The 20,456-nt window shown below is 43.9% G+C and overlaps 1 protein-coding gene across 1 annotated transcript in view; it reads right to left on the bottom strand.

The window, feature by feature from the left end:
- Positions 1–12,754: 12,754 nt before the first annotated feature.
- Positions 12,755–20,456, bottom strand: part of Pfdn6 (prefoldin 6) — a 29,712-nt gene continuing 22,010 nt past the window's right edge. The window contains exon 4 of the mRNA XM_075698163.1: positions 12,755–12,937. Coding sequence (XP_075554278.1) covers positions 12,817–12,937 — 121 coding nt within the window. The 3' untranslated portion in view covers positions 12,755–12,816. The remainder of the gene's footprint in view (positions 12,938–20,456) is intronic.

The following is a 20,456-nucleotide window of genomic DNA, read 5'->3' as shown; positions in this document are numbered from 1 at the left end:
GAGTTTATCACTCACTGGGAAACTTGGCTGAAGGCCATTATTACCATAAACATTTTGCTGGTGTAAAGGCTGTTATTAACAGCTTTACAGGAGACGAGAGCATTGCTGAGAAGGACTCAAACTGCACTATGTGAGAAAACACTTAAATGTGACTTAGCATACTTGTGCGCTCAACTCACATTTTTAGCTGACATCATCGAGTAACTTGTATGCTTGGCTGCAACTCTGACACTGAATGTGAGGTTCACTTTGGATGTTCTGGAAAGATTCACCACCATCCATAACGGACCTGTTTCTGATAGCTATAGTTCAAAGCTTCAATCTGTCTCAGAAAAAATATAGTTTTTGGTACTGACTGAATTGTCAAAGGTTCTGATTGGTGAACATTCTGGAATTCCAGAGGGTGTTGGATCATTAAATGTCTTGAAGTACAAATATGTGCCTCTAACTTCAGTGGATGTTGAGCGCTCCTTTTCTGCATACAAGCAGAAAACTCAATCAGCGAAAGAAAGCACAACATGAAACCAGAAAACGTTTAGAATGAAAAACAGAAACTTGATGGTGCTTGATTTGCTACTGCTTTCAAAACATTTCTTGCGGCATCTAGTCACACTAAATTTCAGGTAAATCTTGTAACTTATGCAGCTTGCCTCATCCCATTGCGGTTTATTGAGAAACTATAAAGTGAATTTCATAAAACAGGGGGTTAATGGTTTTTCCTTAGAAAATCATAATTTATTCTCAGACACACAACAGAAGTTATTATTTGAACCTATACATACCTAAAGGATAGTATTTGGCACGTAAAAAAAAGAAATGGGGTTTTACGTGCCAAAACCACGATCTGATTATGAGGCATACCATAGTGTGGGACTCCAGAAATTCGGACCACCTGGGGTTTTGTAAAATGTACCTAAATCTAAGTACACAGGTGTTTTAACATTTCACCCTCATCAAAATGTGGCCGCCGCGGCCGGGATTCGATCTCATGACCTCCATGCTTAGCAGCCCAACACCATAGTCACTAAGCAACCACAGCGGGTCTATTTGGCACCTATATATGCCTTAAATGACAACTTTAGTGCCTGTTATAAGCATCTTAAACAGCATTTTTTAGTGCCCACAGATTCGTTATTGAACTATAAGCAGTATTATTATTACTAAAACAAAATCTGGGGCTGCCTAGTTATTACTCAAGAGGCGACATGCTTAAGCAATAACACTGATTGTACTTGTACCGTTGCAACTACTAGCAAAAGCAAAAATAGTATTTCATTGTATATGAAGATACAAAACATCAACAGCCATGTGGAGCTACTGTGACTGAATGCATTGTGAGTGGCTCTGCCACTCAGAGTGTAATCACAGTCAGCTTCAAGCAGTGCAGTTACAAAAAGTAATGAAGCAGCCTTCACACAAAGTGAGTTAATACAAAACTGTCAAGTGTTCAATGCAATCAAGCCTCTAAATGCTAAAAAAATTTATGCGGGTACTGTGACAGCGACTTGCAAGATGAGTTATCCTTGTGCCATCACTCATAATCATCAGGAATGTCAGTTCTAAATAGCCCCGAGTGCATTTTCATGGGTACTTTTTGTTCCAGCGCCATGTCCAAAGTAGATACCACACATCCACTCTAGACACTGGAGCAGAGCACATTGCACATAATCAAGGATTTAACATCTAAAGTGTTCAAATACGGCTATGCAACTCAGAGTGTAATCACAGTCAGCTTCATGCAGTGCAGTTATCCATCATTAACATAAGCGACCTAAGCTTTGATGGGGAATTGAGCTCCCATGCACACACCACTGACTTTGGTTGCATATCCACAATGGTCATGCAATGGCTATGGCATTCTGCTGCTGGGCATGAGGCGATAGGTGCGACTGGCTATGGCGACTATATCGATGGGGAAGAATACAAAAACACCAGTGCATTTAATGTCTGTTAGGTAACCTCAGGTAGCAAAATTAGTAGCAAAATTAATCTGCAACCTTTCACTACTCTATTCTTCATGGCCCAGGTGCAGCTAAAAGGTCATCTTTAGGAATGCAATTGAGCCCCACAATGTGCCTCAGCAACATCTCGTGACTACACACACAGTTGCCCGACAACCTTAACAGAAGGCTGTCACTATAGCTTCCTTTTTGTTCTGCAACAATTGATGGGCAATAATGTGAGAGAGCACAGCAGACGGTGACAATTTTATCCAACAGTGTTAAATTGTCTTCAGGTCAACAGGCGACATATCAATGGAGAAAGTAGAATTTAGAATGACAAACTTATTTCTGGTTACGCCAATAACCCTTTCAACATGGATGCGTACAGTGGCTAATTTTCTTGTGCTCGCCACCTTGTTGGCTGAAAACTGTTCTTTGTCTTTGGTGCAAGCTGGAATGTGGAGTCTTGCACATCGAAATCCAACACTTTTTATATGGGCTCCTACTCAACAAAACCAAGGTCTCGGGCTTACAAAATTAGCAAAAAAAGCTCCCAACCAGGCTTCTTTTCTACCATGCATGTGGCTTTCGCCTCAGTTTCCAGTGGGGGCTGACCTTCCACTATGTTGCCGCTCGCAGTGCCAATTGACTTCGTAGCTGCTGCCGCCAAATCAGCCTTAAACTTATTTCCCTCCATATGTCGTCTTTTCACACAATTGTAGTGCACAGGGTGTTCCCAACAGATGCTGTATCCCAGAAGAAGTGTTGGTGCCCAATCTGGATTTGTATCCTCCTACAGCTTAGATGGCCTACCTATGAATTCAAATTGTTCTGTTCTCATGCTTTGTCTCAGCATTTCCATCAGCAAAAAAAAAAAGGTTCTCAAGCTCATTTGACACAAATTGGGCTCTGCGCAAGTGGATATCAGCACTGTCGAGGTTGAGCTCAGTGTGCCTGATGCATGCCAACCACAAACTGTGACACTTCGCGTGAAGCATTTATGTGCACTCACGGTGATTGTTTATGGCCATTGACAGGCGGAAGAGGTTTGTGTTTACCGACTGCCTTCTCATCGTCATTCTGCTGCAGTTTGAGCATTCAACTAATGCACAGAGAACCATGGCTAACGAGAGTGACAGTGAAAACATACTAGCGCTTGTTCACTGCCAAGCCAGTAGAGCTACATGTGGACCTCCATAGTGACTGTCCAGTATATCAGAATTTTTGGCCACGGGAGGCTACAGCGGGTATCAGCCAATCAGGAGTGCAATCGTGCGAAAGCAGTGTGTTCCTCCATTGTGAAGCTTCGTTTGGTCTTGAAAACACACAATGTGGCATGAAACTGCTCCCTCAACACAGACTGTACCCTTGTCTCAATCGATCCAATGCAAGGTAGCCAAAAAGATACCTTTGCTTCCAGTCAATAACACTTTGCATCAAACTTTTGAGTCATCAGTCATGTCATCATACCTTGCTGGTGAAGCAGCGCACTGACACGGACACAGTGAAGACACACAAGAAAAGACGACACTGTCACAGTCATGTCAGTGCTATGTAAATCTCTACTGCATCAGACAGCAACACATATATACCACAGCTAACATTATGAAATAATTTGCTTCGCAGTTTTCATGACAAACTTAATTGCCATGGCAGCACTAGCATTTTATTATACGAAGCTCGGTTGCGTTGTCGACTCACAGCTGACACCTACAGTGGTTTGCTGCTTTCACCCAATGAGACAGCTTGGTTTTCTGTGCGATTGTTCTGTTTATTGCAATGAACGACACAAAATGCTGCCTCGTGTAAAAATACACTCGTAGCTTGCACTGCAACTTACAGCGACTGAAAATCTACATATCGTCCTCTTTCGAGGCGCTTTAGTATCCGATTCTGTGCTGTCCTCTGAACATGCTATAACCATACTTTTGTGCCTGTCAAACATATCATCAATGACATGGCATATTTTTCCCAGCTTGGCTTTTTCTTTGATTAAAATGCAAACACAATGTGCCCACTGCTCAATGGTTACCCGACTTAAAGGGACCCTGAAACGCTTTTAACGATTTTCTACAAACGTATTGAGTCGTTAGAGTAGGTCCTTCTGATCATTAATTGACACATCTAAGTGCTCCGCGTAAAGCGTGTAATTTATTATAAGGTTTTAAATATGCACATCGCTGCCGATCGCAGCGCACTGCTCGGCGGAATTTTAAGCCGCCCCTACCCATATGACCGAAATCATCCATACGACGTCAGTGGGGCGAGCTATCCGATTGGCTGACAAGGGCGCGTGATCGATAATTTTTCCAACTTTATGGTAAACAAATGATCTTCGTAATAGTTGCAATGTTAGTTAATTTGTTTTTATGAAAAGAAAGTAACATAAAGAGAATGCACAAGAATAATTTTTCAGTACACTTAAGCACTTCCGGCACACAGCATGTGTCGTCTGCTTGTGTTACAACGTACTCCATTTTGAAGAGAGCTCCGCGGTCAGAGTCGGTCTCAGTCTTTTCGCGAGCACTATGATTCGACTTTGTTGCCTTGTGGACTGCAAACGTAGCGACTGGCAATATGTCAAGCTGCGACATCGTGTCCCTCTGCAAGGCAGCATACGAGCGAACTGGCTGCTGCACATCGGACTGCCGCTATCCGATCGGCGCCAGGATTTGCGCGTTTGTGGCCGTCACTTTACACCGGAAGATTACTAACGCAATAGCGTTTCCCGAGTCCGGTATTAGGGAAAACGCAAGCGCAAGGGGACAGAGTCTGGCCGCTTGACTTTGCCGTAACGGGATGAGCCATGAGATGAGCAGAAGGGCAAATGCGAATGGTCTGCACGGTGCAGCCACCTGGTGGCACAGAGCTCAACCATACACAGTAGCAGCAACGAAGTGTATTCTTCTTTGCTGCTGGTGTGTATTTTTCGCAGGAGTGTAATCATGAACACGTTGTTTTTATAAATGTTTAACATGTTTTACACTTGGTGAGAGCAATATTAGCGCTTTGTTTGGCTGGTTAAGCGCTGCACCAACAAGGGTATGGACCGTGCAGACCGATCAGGCCGCTCACGTACGTCTACGCTAAAGTTCCTTCATCAGCTTGAGTTTATGCCTACAGTCATTTGCCGAAATGACCAGCTTGCCTGTGGTTACCGGAATACAAGACACGTTCGGCGCTACGACAGAATGCTCGCAACGCACGCTGCTTCGATAGCTCTCGCTTGGGGTCGACGGCCAAGCGGCTAGCGGAGCGGTCTCGCGCGGGCGGGGGCGGGCTCCGAAACAACCGGAAGTGGACCATGTGACGTTGCATCGTGACGCTGAACCAGTGAAGGCGGAGCTTAGCCCCACTCGCTCGGCGAACGAGTTGAGGAGGAAAAGCATGGCTAGGGAGGAGGGTAGCTTCTAATCGCTTGTAGCTCCATTAATACGTAACGCTTCACTTAAATTGTGGTGCGAATGTTCTACTTAAGCTGTACCCTACGCGTCTACAAAATTTGTCCGAACCGTTTCAGGGGCCCTTTAAGACGTATCTTGAACAAGGTATTCAACGTATGCTGTCTTGAAGGTGGTGTTATATGTTACATCATTTAAAGTCAGCTGCAAATGATACTAGGTGAATGCGTGGTGGAAGGGTAGGGCAACACGTAATATCCAAGTTCCCCAGCTTCCGGCAGTCCTAGTACACGATAAAGCTTCAAGTTGAATCAACAAATGTCATCAAAGAGCGATAACTGCTTGTACGCTAAGCGGATAGCAGACAACAAATTTGTGGCACAACCTAGAATCACTCCATGGAGCTGTAAATGAGTGTGTACATTAGGCTAATATATTACTAAATTACAAGGCGTAAAAAACCTTTGTAGTAGATCTACCATAAGTTTACCAATAAAAGCAGTGCTGGCGTACGTCTGGGGAGAGCTGTGGTAGTATGGGGTGCTCGTGTCACTGCCATCTGCTATACCTTTCAGTGCAGCTATTGGTAATGCTCACTCTTTGGATATACATGCTACCATTTCTTCTTTTTATTATTATCATTTTTACATTTCCTAATCAGTGAGTACCCGATGGTAGATGTCATTTGCATTGACCTTCCATGCTATTTCTGCTACTGCATCTTGAGTAGTAGTTTAGTACTGTTTCCACACCTTGAGTTTCTTGTGTCTAGACGCTTTAGGTTATGGTGCCATATATAGATAATACAAAGTACAAGTAAACATTCGAAATCTATAGCCTCCAAGAACTGACAGTGCCCATTGCTTACAGCACATGCGTGCTGCAACATCATGGAGGCCCTGTACAAATGGTGCAGCATCTTTCGTTAAGCCTAAGCGTTGAGAACCCGAGAACATAATTCAAAAATTGTGCAGAATGTTCTCAAATATTTAGCTGCCAAAGCATTATGACACAAATTTAAAGCAAATACAAGCATCAAAACTACGTTCTAGCGTGCAGCCCCAAATGATGTGCTGAGGCTCGTAGCCTTGGTTGCGCTGCCAATATATTGGGGGTGAGCTCCACCATGTGGCATGAGGGATCACATGGACACAGCGGCCGGGTCGGCTGCTTCGGAAGCACCGAAGCGAGCTGAAAACGAAAGTTTAATGTCCCACTTGCGCCACGGTTCTGATTAAGTGGCGAGGCTTTACCACCTTGGGTGTCTGCTTGACAACGTTTGAAAGTACTATAATAGGAGTGGCTGCCTTTGGGGGCGTGCAGCATGGTAGGCTACTGCTCGGTACTGCAGTGCTGGACGTAGGCAACAGAGCCCGGTGTCAGCCTTATTCACACGTGGCCACAGGGCAAGGAGCTGCGTGAAGCTTGGCTGGCGAAACTTAGAACTGGCAGACAGCCATCTGCTACAACTCGGGTATGCAGCAAGCACAGACGCGAGGAACATTTCTGCTACGGCGCCGGGACTGCGTGATGTTTGGTGAGTAGCAGAAAACACACACTGAGACGTTCACCCGCACCCGCTGCCCGGCTAATGTCATGACGGTTTGGCCTATGAACTTGTTGATGCTAGATACTGGCAAGTTCACTGGAACTGAAAGGGAACAGTAATAAGCACATTAAAAAAAGGCATGGCACCTGGTCATGTTTGTGTTATGAATTAATACACTGGATTACGAAAAAGAAGCAGAGGGAAATCGCACGCTAAGAAGACAGATAAACACACAGTGTGACGCAACTTGAGAAATAATATTGAAATGTCCAAGAGTTTAGAAGACAGAAAGATTGAATCGTCGCGACGGCACATCACAGTCACTGTAGGCGTCGAAGTCTCTACAACGAAATTATTTTTCAACAGTTCCTATAGCGTCCACGCAACTATGGTTGCTAGTGTACGGTCAAATGCTCGTATGCTGCGGCCTAAAGCTCACGGCACGGTGCAAAAACGTGCTCACAATGAAAGCAAAACATAGTGCGCGGGCATGCATGCAAGAAGCCGGTCCGGGAGACTTCATCGTGGCGACCCCGTGCAGTGGCGTTCACTGTACGTATGCGGTAAAGAGATGGCGTCTGTAAATGATTCTGGCCTTTTAGTTTGCCCAAGATTATTATATCGACGGTCAAAAACTTCCTTCGTTTTGAGAGTACCTACATAAATGCCCAGGAGGGCTGCCACGTGTTGTTTTTATTGAGCGCCGTAAGCAAAACCTATGAGGAGTGCGCCGCGTGATCCCACATACCACTCAAGGGAGGTGCTTCCGACAGGTGGCGACTCCGTAACTCCTCGCCCCCAATATTGTTAGGCAGACTATAGGTTATCATTGGGATTGGCTGGTCGTGAGCGGTAGCTAATAGAATCGAGCATTAAATATTGTCATACCCCGGTCACATGGGGCATTTTCAGTTGCAGCTGAGCCCGAAAGGGACAGAATTTCTCAACTTCGATTGGCTCCCTTCTGCAGCTAGCGCAAAGGCGCCAATGAGCACATCTGTGATCAAAAGTGCTCTACACGTGTGAGCGGGATGTATTATATAATGAAGACGGTAATGTCTAATTCCCGAGTATGTAAACAAATAAAAGCGCTACCGTCCTCCTATAATATTAAAGAAGAAGCAGAAAGGACCTGGAGAAAAGTGCAGCATAAGAAAAAGTTTAATTTGCTAACTTCAGAAGCTGGCTATTATATAGGACCCCTATGTCATAATTTCTCGGTTCACACAGACTATGTTGCCAGCGTGAATCAAGCTGGTACAGTAATGAAAAATTATGCAGAACCCACGAACTGTGGGAATTGGTGAAACCGTAGCTTTCACGAGTGAGCAAGGGAAAAAGAGGCGCACTGCAGGTTTCAGCGTTGAAGGCGTCCCTCAACCACCATGGTGGACCTTACAGAGCAAGCAAAAAGACTTATTCAGCATTAAAATGTGAATTACAAGACACCCCATGCTCGACCTTGTAGAAAGGCATCACAGTGCCACAGTATGATAAGAGATGAGCAAAGAATTTTGGTGACTAATGTGTCCCGTAACTTAACTTTTTCTTCACTGTCCGCTAGAAGATGCAGGCAGTCACTGTTTACAACTGTTACTATGTGATGTGTTTGGGGTTACCAGGTAGCTGGAGTGGTACAGCTCATGTGGAGCCACTATGACAAAGCTTCAGGCTCTTTTTAATGCCAAAGCGTTCATGGTTCGGTGTCCCATTCTCCACAGTTGCCACCAAACCACAAACTGCAGTGTTTATGGAAAGCATGCCAATGAGGTTACAAAAGAAAAGCTAATGCACTCTAGGCACACTTTTAAATGTATAATAGATCAATGATGGATGACTGATGCAGGGGAGGGTCAAGCACATCACATGCAACATAGATTATATTTAACCAGAAATGAATAACCATGAAATCACACCTCTTCTGCTGTTATGCACATGCTCTATTGTCCTGCATGAAGGAACTGGGTAATGGTGGCTTACATGATGAAACAAAAACATCCAGACTCGGAAGAAACAAGAAGTTATGGAAGTCTGTAACGTGAAACGATAGGTTATGGAAGGCCGGAACACAGTCAAGGGGCTGAAAGAGATCTTCAGACTTAATGAGTCTGGGAGGCTACAGCAGTGTTAAGATTGGTGCCCTTATGATGTTACAGTGCATAGGAAGCACACACTGTACATGCTTGGGAGCAAGCAGCTACAGGTCTGAACCATTTTCATGACAAAATAAGAGCATGCCAAGTCCATTCTTATTGTTGCCGTCTTTCGCTCTCACACTTCCAATCTCTTTTAGTGTCGCATGACACACAATGATGTCATTTTTCTTAGTCAAATATGGTGATCACTTATGCCAGGGTCACATGACCGCTTGATTGCGATCACACCCAATACAGATAGAAATTCTTGACTGTGATTGGCTCCCTCGCGCAGCTTACACAAAGGAGCCAATCACGACCACAAATTCAATCCAGATCAGGCTTGATCGCGATTAAAAGTGCGCCGTGTGACACCCACATTACACAAATTCAAGGTTTATCAAGGAAAAAAACAAAGGAAATCGAAGTATTATCCCTTGGCCCTTGGTATTACCCTATTTTTAGTATGCTAAGCACCCCCCTTCTATTTTCGCGAAAAAGTTAGGAAAATAGTTTGCATGTGAATCTAAGCACCCCCCTATTTGTCAGGAAGAGCGCGTAGCCAAGGCCGCCAAACGTGCTTGCTCACTCTGGAATCATTGCTTGACGGACCTGCAGGCACGCGGTCGATGCTTCTGTTGGACGCGTTTCGCGGCCATCTGACCCCGGAGGTAAAGACAAAGCTTCGGAACATCAATAGCGACGTGGTTGTGATTCCGGGTGGCATGATGCCAGTGCTGCAACCCCTCGACGTTTCAGTCAACAAGCCCTTCAAAGCCAATCTCCGACAGGAGTACGAAGAATGGGTGCGAAACCCTGACCGGAAGAAGACGCCGACGGAAAAGCTGCAGAAAGCGTCCCCATCAACCATTGCAAAGTGGATTTCGGACGCGTGGAAGAGGGTCCAAGTGGACGTTGTGGTCAAATCATTTAAAAAGTGTTTGATCACAAACAACTTCGATGGAACAGAAGACGACCTGCTGTCGAATACCGAGAGCAGCGGTTGAAGCGGTGCAATGAACTCGAGTGGCAGTGATAGTGACTGAGCATCCTACACAACCGGTGGGTTAACTGTCTGCACCGATTTTTCTTTTGAATGTTTGCAAAATAAAATGTTATTTCTCGCACCCGTCTCGTCGTGATGTCGCAGCGAAAAGAGGGAGGGGGGGGGGGGGGGGTCCATTCTAGATTTTTCTAATCTAAGCACTCCCCCTCACTTTGGGCATCACGATCGTGAAAAAAAGGGGGTGCTTAGAATCGAGTAAATACGGTATTACTTACAATAAAATAAAACGCAATGTAGCTCAGCTATGCACATCCATACCTGCATTGCAAAAATAACACAGCCTTCCCGGCAGATGGCAGTGCAGGACAGTGTTCACTGCTGATGCTCAGCAGTGACTTTAGCATTCTCATGTAACAACGTACTGATCTGATTACCAGTAGAGTGAGCACAGAAGTAGCTTACTGGGTGGAATGAAGACTGTCGTCTTGTCGTACGTGACATTCAGCTACAAGCATGAGATGTTGTTACAAGAGAACACTAGCGAGCCGCACTATAAGGAATGCTTCCAACCATAATGTTATCAGGGGAAAAGGCTGTCTGCTGCGAGCAGTGGCGTAGCTAGACCTTCTGGTGCCCGGGGCCCATAGGTCTTCTGCCCCCCCCCCCCCCCCCCGGCTGTAGTCAGGAAGGCGAGGCTATCGGTCATTTCCAGCGAGGGGGGGGGGGGGTTGATGTTTCAGCACCAGCACAGCCGCCTTGGATACTGCGCATGTCCCCAGCCACTTCACTTTCGTTCCCAGGGATTGCGAATGCAGCCGCTATACACGATGTTTTATTTTCTGCCCCAAATAACACAGGGTACTATACTGATAACTTGTGATAAGCACATTTGCACATCTTCTGTCAAACTGCAAGGTTTGGCAGCCAATAGAGATGCGGCATCTTGGAAAATATGGCTCACATGTAATAAAACTATTTTATTAAAGTTTTAATTAGCGACTCTAGAGCCAATATTGCATTTGCAAAATTGAAGCCCGACAGTCATATGTTGCCCAACAACAACTTCACAAAAATTGTCGTAGGTACTACGGCGTGCAGTATTTTGGCTTTCGGTGGCCCTTAACCTAAATGAAAATTAAAAGATCATGTCAGTGACGCTGCTCTCCCCACCCTATAGAAAACGCCACCTGCTTGCTTGCTGTGCAGGCGCCAATACTATGACAATTACGAGTTCTCTTCATTCTGATCCATAAAGCCTCTCTTTATTTGCTGCTATTGGCAAAGGTGATTTGATTATCTGAGCTGCGGTACCACCACAAGATTGGAAACAGAATAGAGCAAGCTTTGCGTCGTTTGCGGGAGTAATAAAAAAAAAAAAGGAAAAAACGGAGAAGGCCACCATCAAACCCGTGCCAGCAAAAGCTTGCGCTACTGTTGATCTGCACTCGCAATGGATACGATAGAGAGACTGACGTCACTGGTGCACCATTTCATATTTCTTTCGGTACTGCCATACTAGGCTGCCTGCAGTGCCAAAGTACTGCAGGCTCTAGCTGCTAAGACGATTTTGTTCAGAAGTTTTTGTTGAGTTAATATGACTTTGGGGGGGTCCTCAATTCCCGAATTGCAACATTTTCTCTATAATTCCTAATTAAACAGTTATATAATATATCCTATTTTAAGACAGTGTGGACTGAACGGAAGAAGGACCCAAGAGCCACATCGCTAGGCTGTAGTTTAGCGACGCTTAAGCATGAGCGCACCACACATGAAATGTTGCGCAAAGGCGAGTAGTTTAGCGACCACTTAGCGAATTAAATGTTTTAGCCCGTACATTTGTTCAATTATTATGTAGGATGTTGATAAAGCTGCAGCCGACAATTCTGCGCCACTACACATTGCGTACATGAGCTGGGGCTGCTGGTTACCGGAGCATTCTTTACTATTTACACCCAGTCAAGCCGGCGGAAAGGGGGTGGGTTCTTCAGGCATATATGACCCCCCCCCCCCCCCAACTGGCACCTGGGGCCCACGGCCCTCCTACGCCACTGGCTGCGAGTGTGGCTCAGTGCATTAAAGCCATGCACATGAACAAGTAGCACACTTCGGCTTTACATCAGGAACAAGAGCAACGAAGGGCTTATGCCCACACTGGATTGAGCATGTTTGGTGTAGCTGGCCAGCGAGAAGGGTGGCTAGAAAAATAAATCTGGTGCACATTATTTGCTGTTTCGACTTCTCCCTGTACCCATTTCTATGGTAGGTGCTCTTGGCTTGCACTGCTCAGGAGAGTAGGCGAGAAAACATCCAGCGGCTGAGCAGTGTTCTACAAAACTTTACAACACCAACACTGAATTGTATCATTGATGAAGAGAGAGGTGGAAATAGAGGAAGCCTCAATCGGAAGCCCCTTCACACCAGGAAGCGACTTGCTAAGCCAGAAATGAGCCATGCAAGCTCCCATCCCATTACATCAACTGTATTTTTGTCTTTGTTGGACAGCAGTTTCCTTTGTTTATTACTTTGGAAAAGATGCTTACATGTCATAAGAAATTGTAGAAAATGTATTTGTGGACGTGTGCAGAAAGCCTGCAGATAAAGTTCTTCATGGCCGAGGGTGCCAGAGAGCACTCAAAACAAAGGCCATTGTTATGCCATTTGGTCTTTTGCTTCTGTCTTATTAAAAAAAACAGAAGAACAAGGAAAAAAGAGATAGAGACTCTAGAGAAACCAGCTTTGTATTAGTTTTATAAGCAGAACAATTTAGACATGTTTGAGGTATTCATATCTTTCCAGCTGCTTTTGCCTTGGATTGCTGGATTTGTTGTTCCAACTTGTGGATGGTGTCCCTCTGGGCATCTTGCTTCTTCTCTAACTCCTGAAGCAGGGAATCATGCCTTTTCCTAGGTTAAAAAAAGAAAAGAAAGTATGATGAATACTCAACATATATAAATCTATGGGTATAAGTTTTTCATGGTTGGAAAAGGCACCCTATTCTGAACACAACACAAACAGTTCTGTGAAATAAGCCTTGATTTGGCACACGTTGCCCAAAAATAAAACTGAACCACGTACACATTAACAATTTGTTTTTGGTAAAACGAAGGCAGATTTTGGTGACTGAGCTACTAGCTTTACACTAGTAAACAACCACACAGGCTATGACATCCTGACATCTTGCATGTTCACGACTCGCAGATGCAAAGTTTAAAATCAAACTGACAGTGGCTATGCACTGAACATTGGATACCTTGATTTCCAAACTTAAGTTCTCGATATAAGAAGGCAAATCAGACATGGCTCTGCATAACCCCAAATTGCAGCAAATGACTGTCATAGCACCATTAACCTTTAGCAATTATTACGTAGCTGCTAGAATGTATCAAGATATGAAATGTTCAAGATGCAAAACAATGCTTTTGACAGAGAATTCACACACATTGACCATGCTGTGTGATATCTTCCCGACTGCCTTATGAAGGATGCAACTGTAAGACATGGCCACTATATGCTTTAACTGTTCATCTTGCACATAAATTGGTGATAGAAATCATGTGAAGGCGATAGTATTAGTGAAGTAATCCTTGCGGAATACGTCCCCTGCTCTGTGAATTCATCACATTGGGGAGTCTACAGAACACAAGAGGCATGTATCATCCAAATTGGCCTCCTGTGCTTGTTGCACTTCTCAAATCAAACAATACAAAATATATGTTAACTGTGTTGGTTGTACAGTATCTAACTTACAGCTGTGATGAAGGTTGAACAATTTTTGTTCACTTTGTTTCTTCATTCTGACAGCCACACTGGTTCAGAAGTGAGCATTGTACAGACTATTATGTTGCAGTAATTTAATTACAATTTCTTTTTTTTTTCTTGTAGTGGGCTGCTTTTCTTCCTTAGTGCTTCAACATTGTATGTAGAGCATGTTACGAGGAATGTTTCCCATTATGTGGAGTTTCCACTCATACAAGAGTGAAACATGCATAGTGGATTTCAGACCAAACTTCCACAAAAGCGTGGCTACTGGCTCTTACTGCTTTAGCACAGCCTCTGCAGATAGCCTTAGTCTATAGTACTATAAATACAGGGCATAGCATGTGGAGGCTCTGGCGCCAGTTCAAAGAGCATGATAAAGACAGCTTGGTTATGAAAAGAAGCTGACCAAGCATTTTCAAGTGCAAGAAAGGTAGTGGTTATTCCCATCCTGACAGTCATTGCTTCAATGCAAAGAAAGAATGCAAAAAGAAAGAGGAAAAGAACGAAAGAACCAGTAGCTTGCTATATGGAGTTGAAACAAATGCTACAAGCACATGAAGTGATGTGTACCTGCTTTTCACATATACAAAGCCACTGCTTTACCACATAAGCATGGGCAATCAACTTCACCTAACAATCATAAGAAGAAAATGTAATTATTTTTTAAAGGCTAACTTACGGAAGCTGAAAACCATAGTAAAGCACTTGACATGTATATTTCAACTTTTTAACCCTCAGTACTTTTCAGTAAAATTACTAATTATTCTTTATGCATGCTTTCTGCAATGCTTATTTTAACTTTTGCATAAAGATGTTAAAGGCACTCTGATATTAATTCTGCTTTACTTCTACTCCAAGCATGGACAATTAAGCTACAACATGATGTATCATAGTATATGCTTTGACTGAATCTCCTTAAAATAAAATGATAAAACATTAAAGCAGCAAAAATAAGCACATTTCATGCAAGAAGGATAAAGTTCAGAGGCATACCTAGAACAACTTATGACAGCCCACATAAAGATATATGCCACTAAATTTACCTCCACGTTTTCAAATGGGTGCCTTTGAGAAGCTTGGCACACCCAGGGACGTTTGGAGCGGAATGGTACATTTGGAGTAGACTAATGCCTTTGAATCTTGCAGTAAAATATGCAGAATATGGGGCAGGCCTGCATATTATGTGTGCAGTGGGACCTAAATTAACTACATGAAGACTAACTGCAAGTATCAAGAATTCTGGCACAAAGTCATCCTTCCACCAGAATCTGGTGCCAGTTCCATCATTTTTTGAAGCTTGTCGCTAAAATGAGACAAAGAAATGGCTAAACTCCCACTAAACCTTGCTGCAAAGCTCTGTGTGAGTGAAGAATAAACAGTGAATTTACCAGTAATGCGTAGTGGGCTTTTACCTATTTACATACATAACAATGGACAATGACAGCTGAAATTTGGCATTTACTCTCGGATTGTGTGGCTCGGACCAATGAGCTATTTGTATAATAAAGTCAATATCTCTCTCTCTCCAAATGCGGCACGATTCAAAAGAATACAAGCAATTTCATTTTCCTAGCATGCAGATACAGTTCGCCTGTGCTATCCATGAAAACTTTTTAGTTCTCGGTGCTCCTGAAAAGATAACATAATCCTGCAAGACACACAAGGCCTTACATTTACATGGTGATGACAATTCTGTGACCTTTATGCAGGTCAAATACTATGCTTACACCCCTTGGCCTAACTGAAGGCTTTTCACAGCACTGTTATGTCCAAAACCCATCACTAAAGAAGAAGTGTGTTCAGACTCACATAAACAAGCCCAGTCTCTCCTATATATGTGCCTTTCTACAGTCAATATAGCTTATCATTCACCTGCTCCATTTTAAATCACACAACATTTGTAACTGTTTACAATTCAAATATATTTAGTGGAAGTGCAGAACCCAGAGCATTAAGACCTACTCAGATCGAGCCTCTAAAAACAGAAGCGTTTTGTGAACACACTGTGAAGGCAACCACCGCTTCGTCATTGCCACAGAGCTCACACATCAGTCACAGAAGCTAAACATTTCAACAGAATTATCTGTCTGGTTGGGAAATCGATTAGGACTTTCAGACTGACTCCAACCAAATAGGTGAATTTTATTAGCCCAACGTTTCGGCGCCCATTCGGCTCCTTCTTAGGGGGGGGGGGGGGGGGGGGGTTGCAGCTTTTAGAGGGTCCTTCGTAAAAAGGAGGGGAGAGTACGGAAGGTGGGGAGACACTTGACAGATGGGAAGGGGGGGGGGTGGCATAGGGGGGATGGCTGCAGCGGTGCTGGTCGGCTGGGATGACCGATGCTGGAGGGCTAGTGCCGTTGACGGGAGGGGGAAGGAGCACAGGGGAGCGCAGACATTTTGGTGTTGGTGACCTCGAGCAAGGATCTACCTGGCTGGGTGTCCTTTCCTTCTTTTCGTCATGTCACCAAGGCCATGGATATACACAGAGGGTAGGTTGCCCTTCACGCAGTTTATGTTAAGCCCTGTATTCTGAATGTGCCATGACTCCAGTAGTAGCCTTTTTCGCGAGTTCGTCTTTGTTTGAAGGATTTGGGTTTCTTGGAAAGTAATTTTGTGGTTAGCGCCTTCAGAATGTTCGGCGGTGGCACTCCAAACCAGAGACAATTCACAGACAATTTCGGCTGCTCACATGTAGCTTTTGAATAATATAGTGCATTCTAGAATGCTACTTTTGAAGCAACTTTTTTAACTCATTTTTAAAAATCGCAGTGCTATAGTAATGATTACAACCAAAATCCCACCAATAAGCTATAGAGGCCAACATTACACCATAGAACCTTTCTTACCACACGAGAGGAAACCTACTTGATCAATGGCTTTTTGATGGACAACCAAATAGTGATTTCAATATTGTTCAAAAATACCAACCACATTATAGCTAGAATACCGCTTAAGTTCTGGTGGCATTTATTGCTGTATAGCATATTGGGAGTTATGAGAAGTACGCTTCTGCTGCAGCTGTAGTCATAGTGCCTCAAATGTGCACTGGACTTCTCAAAATGACTAGCAAAAATTTATCACTTCATCTGCATGTTCTTTGAATAGTAGCAGCAGTGAACACTCTGCCCTAGACTACACTTGATCATCTGATCATCACTCATGCTTTGTCACCAAGGCCTTGAACTTTTGCATCTGCTTCCATGTAAGCATTGTTCTGGTCGTATGATGAAAATGTGAAATGCACACTTACATTTGCAGTGGTTTAGTTATTTAAGGATTTGCCAACGTGTATAGAGGATATAATGCATGGTCTAACATTCAATGCGAGAGACCCTACACATCGTTCATATGCCTATAAATGTTTTTTCCAGTGCATCAATGTTATCAGCATGAGTAATCTTATTACACATGCCATAAATATTGCAAGAAAGCTCTCGAGCCAGCCACAGTACCAGGCCACGCCAACCTACATTTTGAGAGCCGAATTAGAGACAGGCTTAAGCACGAGAAGGGGCTATGCACATATTATGCCTTCAATATCATTATATCGCAAGCCTAAAGAAATGCAGACCAAAACGACCTCAGCAGCTGTGCTACAAAAAGATAAAAATGGAGTCACAATAAACTTTTTCTGTGTAATCAGCAAAGAACGCCTGTTCACTCTTACGGAGTGATTGCTCTTTGGCATGGCTCTTTGGCATGGCTTTTCAATGCTAAGTGAAAACAAGGTTTTTGTATTATCCAACTTACACATGATGAAACCATGGACACAATGCGTAACTTAGTTTACCTGACATTCTTGTTAGTCAGTGCATTTCAGTGAAAAAGCAAATTAGTATTTCTGGATGTTTCTTTTCTTTTTCTTTCTGCACTAATTTCCGGACCCACAAATACCTAGATATTGATTTTTTATTCAATTTTCGAAATATCCATTACTACTGCAACGCTTTCATCCAAAATAACATTTAATGCAGTCTAGCCAATTTATACTGAACCCTAATACTTCATATGCTTATGTCTAACAGTAGAAATACTCACTTGAAGTTCAGTGTATAATAGGATGGGGTACTGTGGGCCTATAGTGGACTCGATCCCCCACATTTGATCGCTTTCCCTCAGCACCATTTCTTAAGGTGGAGCTTCCCCGAGTGATCACAATAACTTTTCATTGCAGGAGACTTACTTCAGAGCCATGTGGCACTCTAAAACTGGTTTATGAAGCCCTTAAAGGGCAACTCCAGGGATTTTTTGATGTCAATGGATGTCGATGAAATTCGCTGGGTACGTTCCTCTGCACACTCCATGTCCTCAAAAAATCAGGTTTGAGAGTTGCACAGGTTTTTTACAAATGAAGTTAATAAATTGCCTCGAACACCCTACCTTACCTGCTCCTCAGTTACAGGCAACATTGTGTATGACGTCAGGGGAGTTCCACTTAGAGCATGCCGGGATCATGCAGATGACAGCGACGAGAGCACGGAGGAGTCGACGATTGTGAGCTAGTGCTTCGCGTGAAAAGTTGCCATCACGAGAATTTGCGATCCCTGTGGACAGGCAAGAATAGGGGGTGGCAAATGGTGTTGTGTTGTTGGCTGCACGAACTTCAGCCTTCGCCATCCACACACACAGTTTGAGCTGATGCCAATTGCGTTCAGCTGAGGTTAAGCCTATATTGGACAGTCGCATAGTTCATGCATCTGCTCCTGGCGGACGTGAGCGACTGACCTGAAGCTAATTGAGCCATCAGAACGAAGAAAATACTTCTGTGGTTCAGTTTTGCACATACGGATTTGAAATAAACCACTCCTCATTTCGTACAGTGCACACAAAGAAAGCGAGCAGAAACGACACGGAGCAGTATCGACATTGGTATGTAGCTGTTTTCAACGGAAAGCTGCCCGCCGCACTCACCGGCACTTCCCTAAATTAAATGCTACTACGAAGACGAGTATTTTTACGTATTGTCATGCCGACTCATTATTTAGCTTCTGAGGTGCACTGTTTGCCTCATATCCCAAATGGGCAGTGAGCATAGGCCCCTTCGATACAGCAGCGTAAACAACCACCTCGTTCAGCTGCCAACGGTGTCGATACTGGCATCGGCATTTCTGCAAGAAAACTATGCCTTCTCTAAATGAACGATTACACGCGCAAAGTCCTCATCTATGTCCACTTTAAAGAACATATTGTGTGCATGAAGAGAGTAGCCAGAATGACAAGTAGGCAGCATAACGCTCCCGTATTAGTCTCCCGCTCGCTGTTTTCGAAGGCGCGCGGTCGCTCATATCAGCGCGATTCAGAGTGAAGCAACGGTGCTTACATGCGCAAAATCTGCCTGTTTTTATATGTTCTGACATTATTTGATGTCAAAATGAGCGGCTAGTATTATATCTCAAGCGATTGACGAGTGGTTGTTACCTGCCGATCTAAACAATTGCACCTTTCGGTGCTTTGGACTGCCAGCAGCGTTTTTGCGAGATACAAATGCAGAAAGTCTTGCTCCCCATCTTACAGTGAGCATGCGAAGCTTTTCCCTGAGAAGGGGTATAACACCTAAAATAGCAAGCAGCACGTATAAAATCAATGGTTTGGGCTACCCTTGGCCTTCATGTTGCAGCACGATATGTAGCGCATGGGCGCTGTCTCTTGTGATGGCGGGTCGAGTGCGAACAGCGATTCGTGGTCAGAATCATACCTATCAATATTTGACAGCTCCGAAAAGCTGGTGCAGCTGACATGGCCACCTGAAGATCCGGCACGGTCACGATTAAGCCGAGCGCCTGCTCTTCACTGCCAGGAAGCGAGACCAGCCTGCCTTGCGCACCTTCCCCGGTGGAGACACCCATGACGTCACACGAAGAGGTTCGCTTGGCTGCTTAGTCAGATTTTGGTTTCAGTTTTGTGCTTTTTTTTTTTTTGCTTATTTAAAATTATTTTTGAATTTGCGAAACAATTCTATTAGACGCGTGACAGGGGGGCCTCGAGAACCTAAATATTCTATTACCTTGACATGGTCAAAAAATCACCGGAGTTGCACTTTAAGCCTGAAGATTACTTTCAGCCATGGGATACACAGTAACCAGCGATGACATCTTTACTTGCAAAATACTTATACTCAGTGACAACCTAAGAATATAGTAAAAGCACTTCACACAAAACTACACTACACCTGCTTTTAGCACCTCGGCACTCCTAAGCATAGTCCCTGAGAGACAGCAATATTTTCACCAATGGTCGTGTAACTTACACTGTGTTGCCATCTTATGCAAGGCCATGAAACAAGACCAACATATTTGTAAATGCTTCTAGTTCATCAGTTAGGAAAGCTATTGCACCGTAAAATTCAATAAAGAAACAGTAGGCAGAAAATGGTCAATATGTATATAAAATGTGGACAAAATTGTTAACAGTGTAAGAAATGAAAGACGTTGTGTAGTCCTTTTTCGGTAGTGTAACCTAAAATTTCGAAGAGCTAGGCGCGTACTGCTTTTCAATTTTCTTGAGTCTACAAGTTCACATTCTCGCCCTCTGACGACTATGGTTCTGCACCACCAGGAATGGAAGTGGCCAAGGGAGTTTTGGAGCAGCTCTGGGAGCAGCAAATTTGGCCCTTTGGAGCCGGTTCGGAGCAGGAATTGCTCACTTTGAAGCAGAAGTTACACA

This window comes from Dermacentor variabilis, chromosome 1 (genome assembly GCF_050947875.1).
Source record: "Dermacentor variabilis isolate Ectoservices chromosome 1, ASM5094787v1, whole genome shotgun sequence".
In the NCBI taxonomy this organism is placed as follows: Eukaryota; Metazoa; Arthropoda; class Arachnida; order Ixodida; family Ixodidae; genus Dermacentor; species Dermacentor variabilis.
Note: the sequence above shows the minus strand (reverse complement) of the source record. Positions and strands in the feature narration are given on the sequence as shown.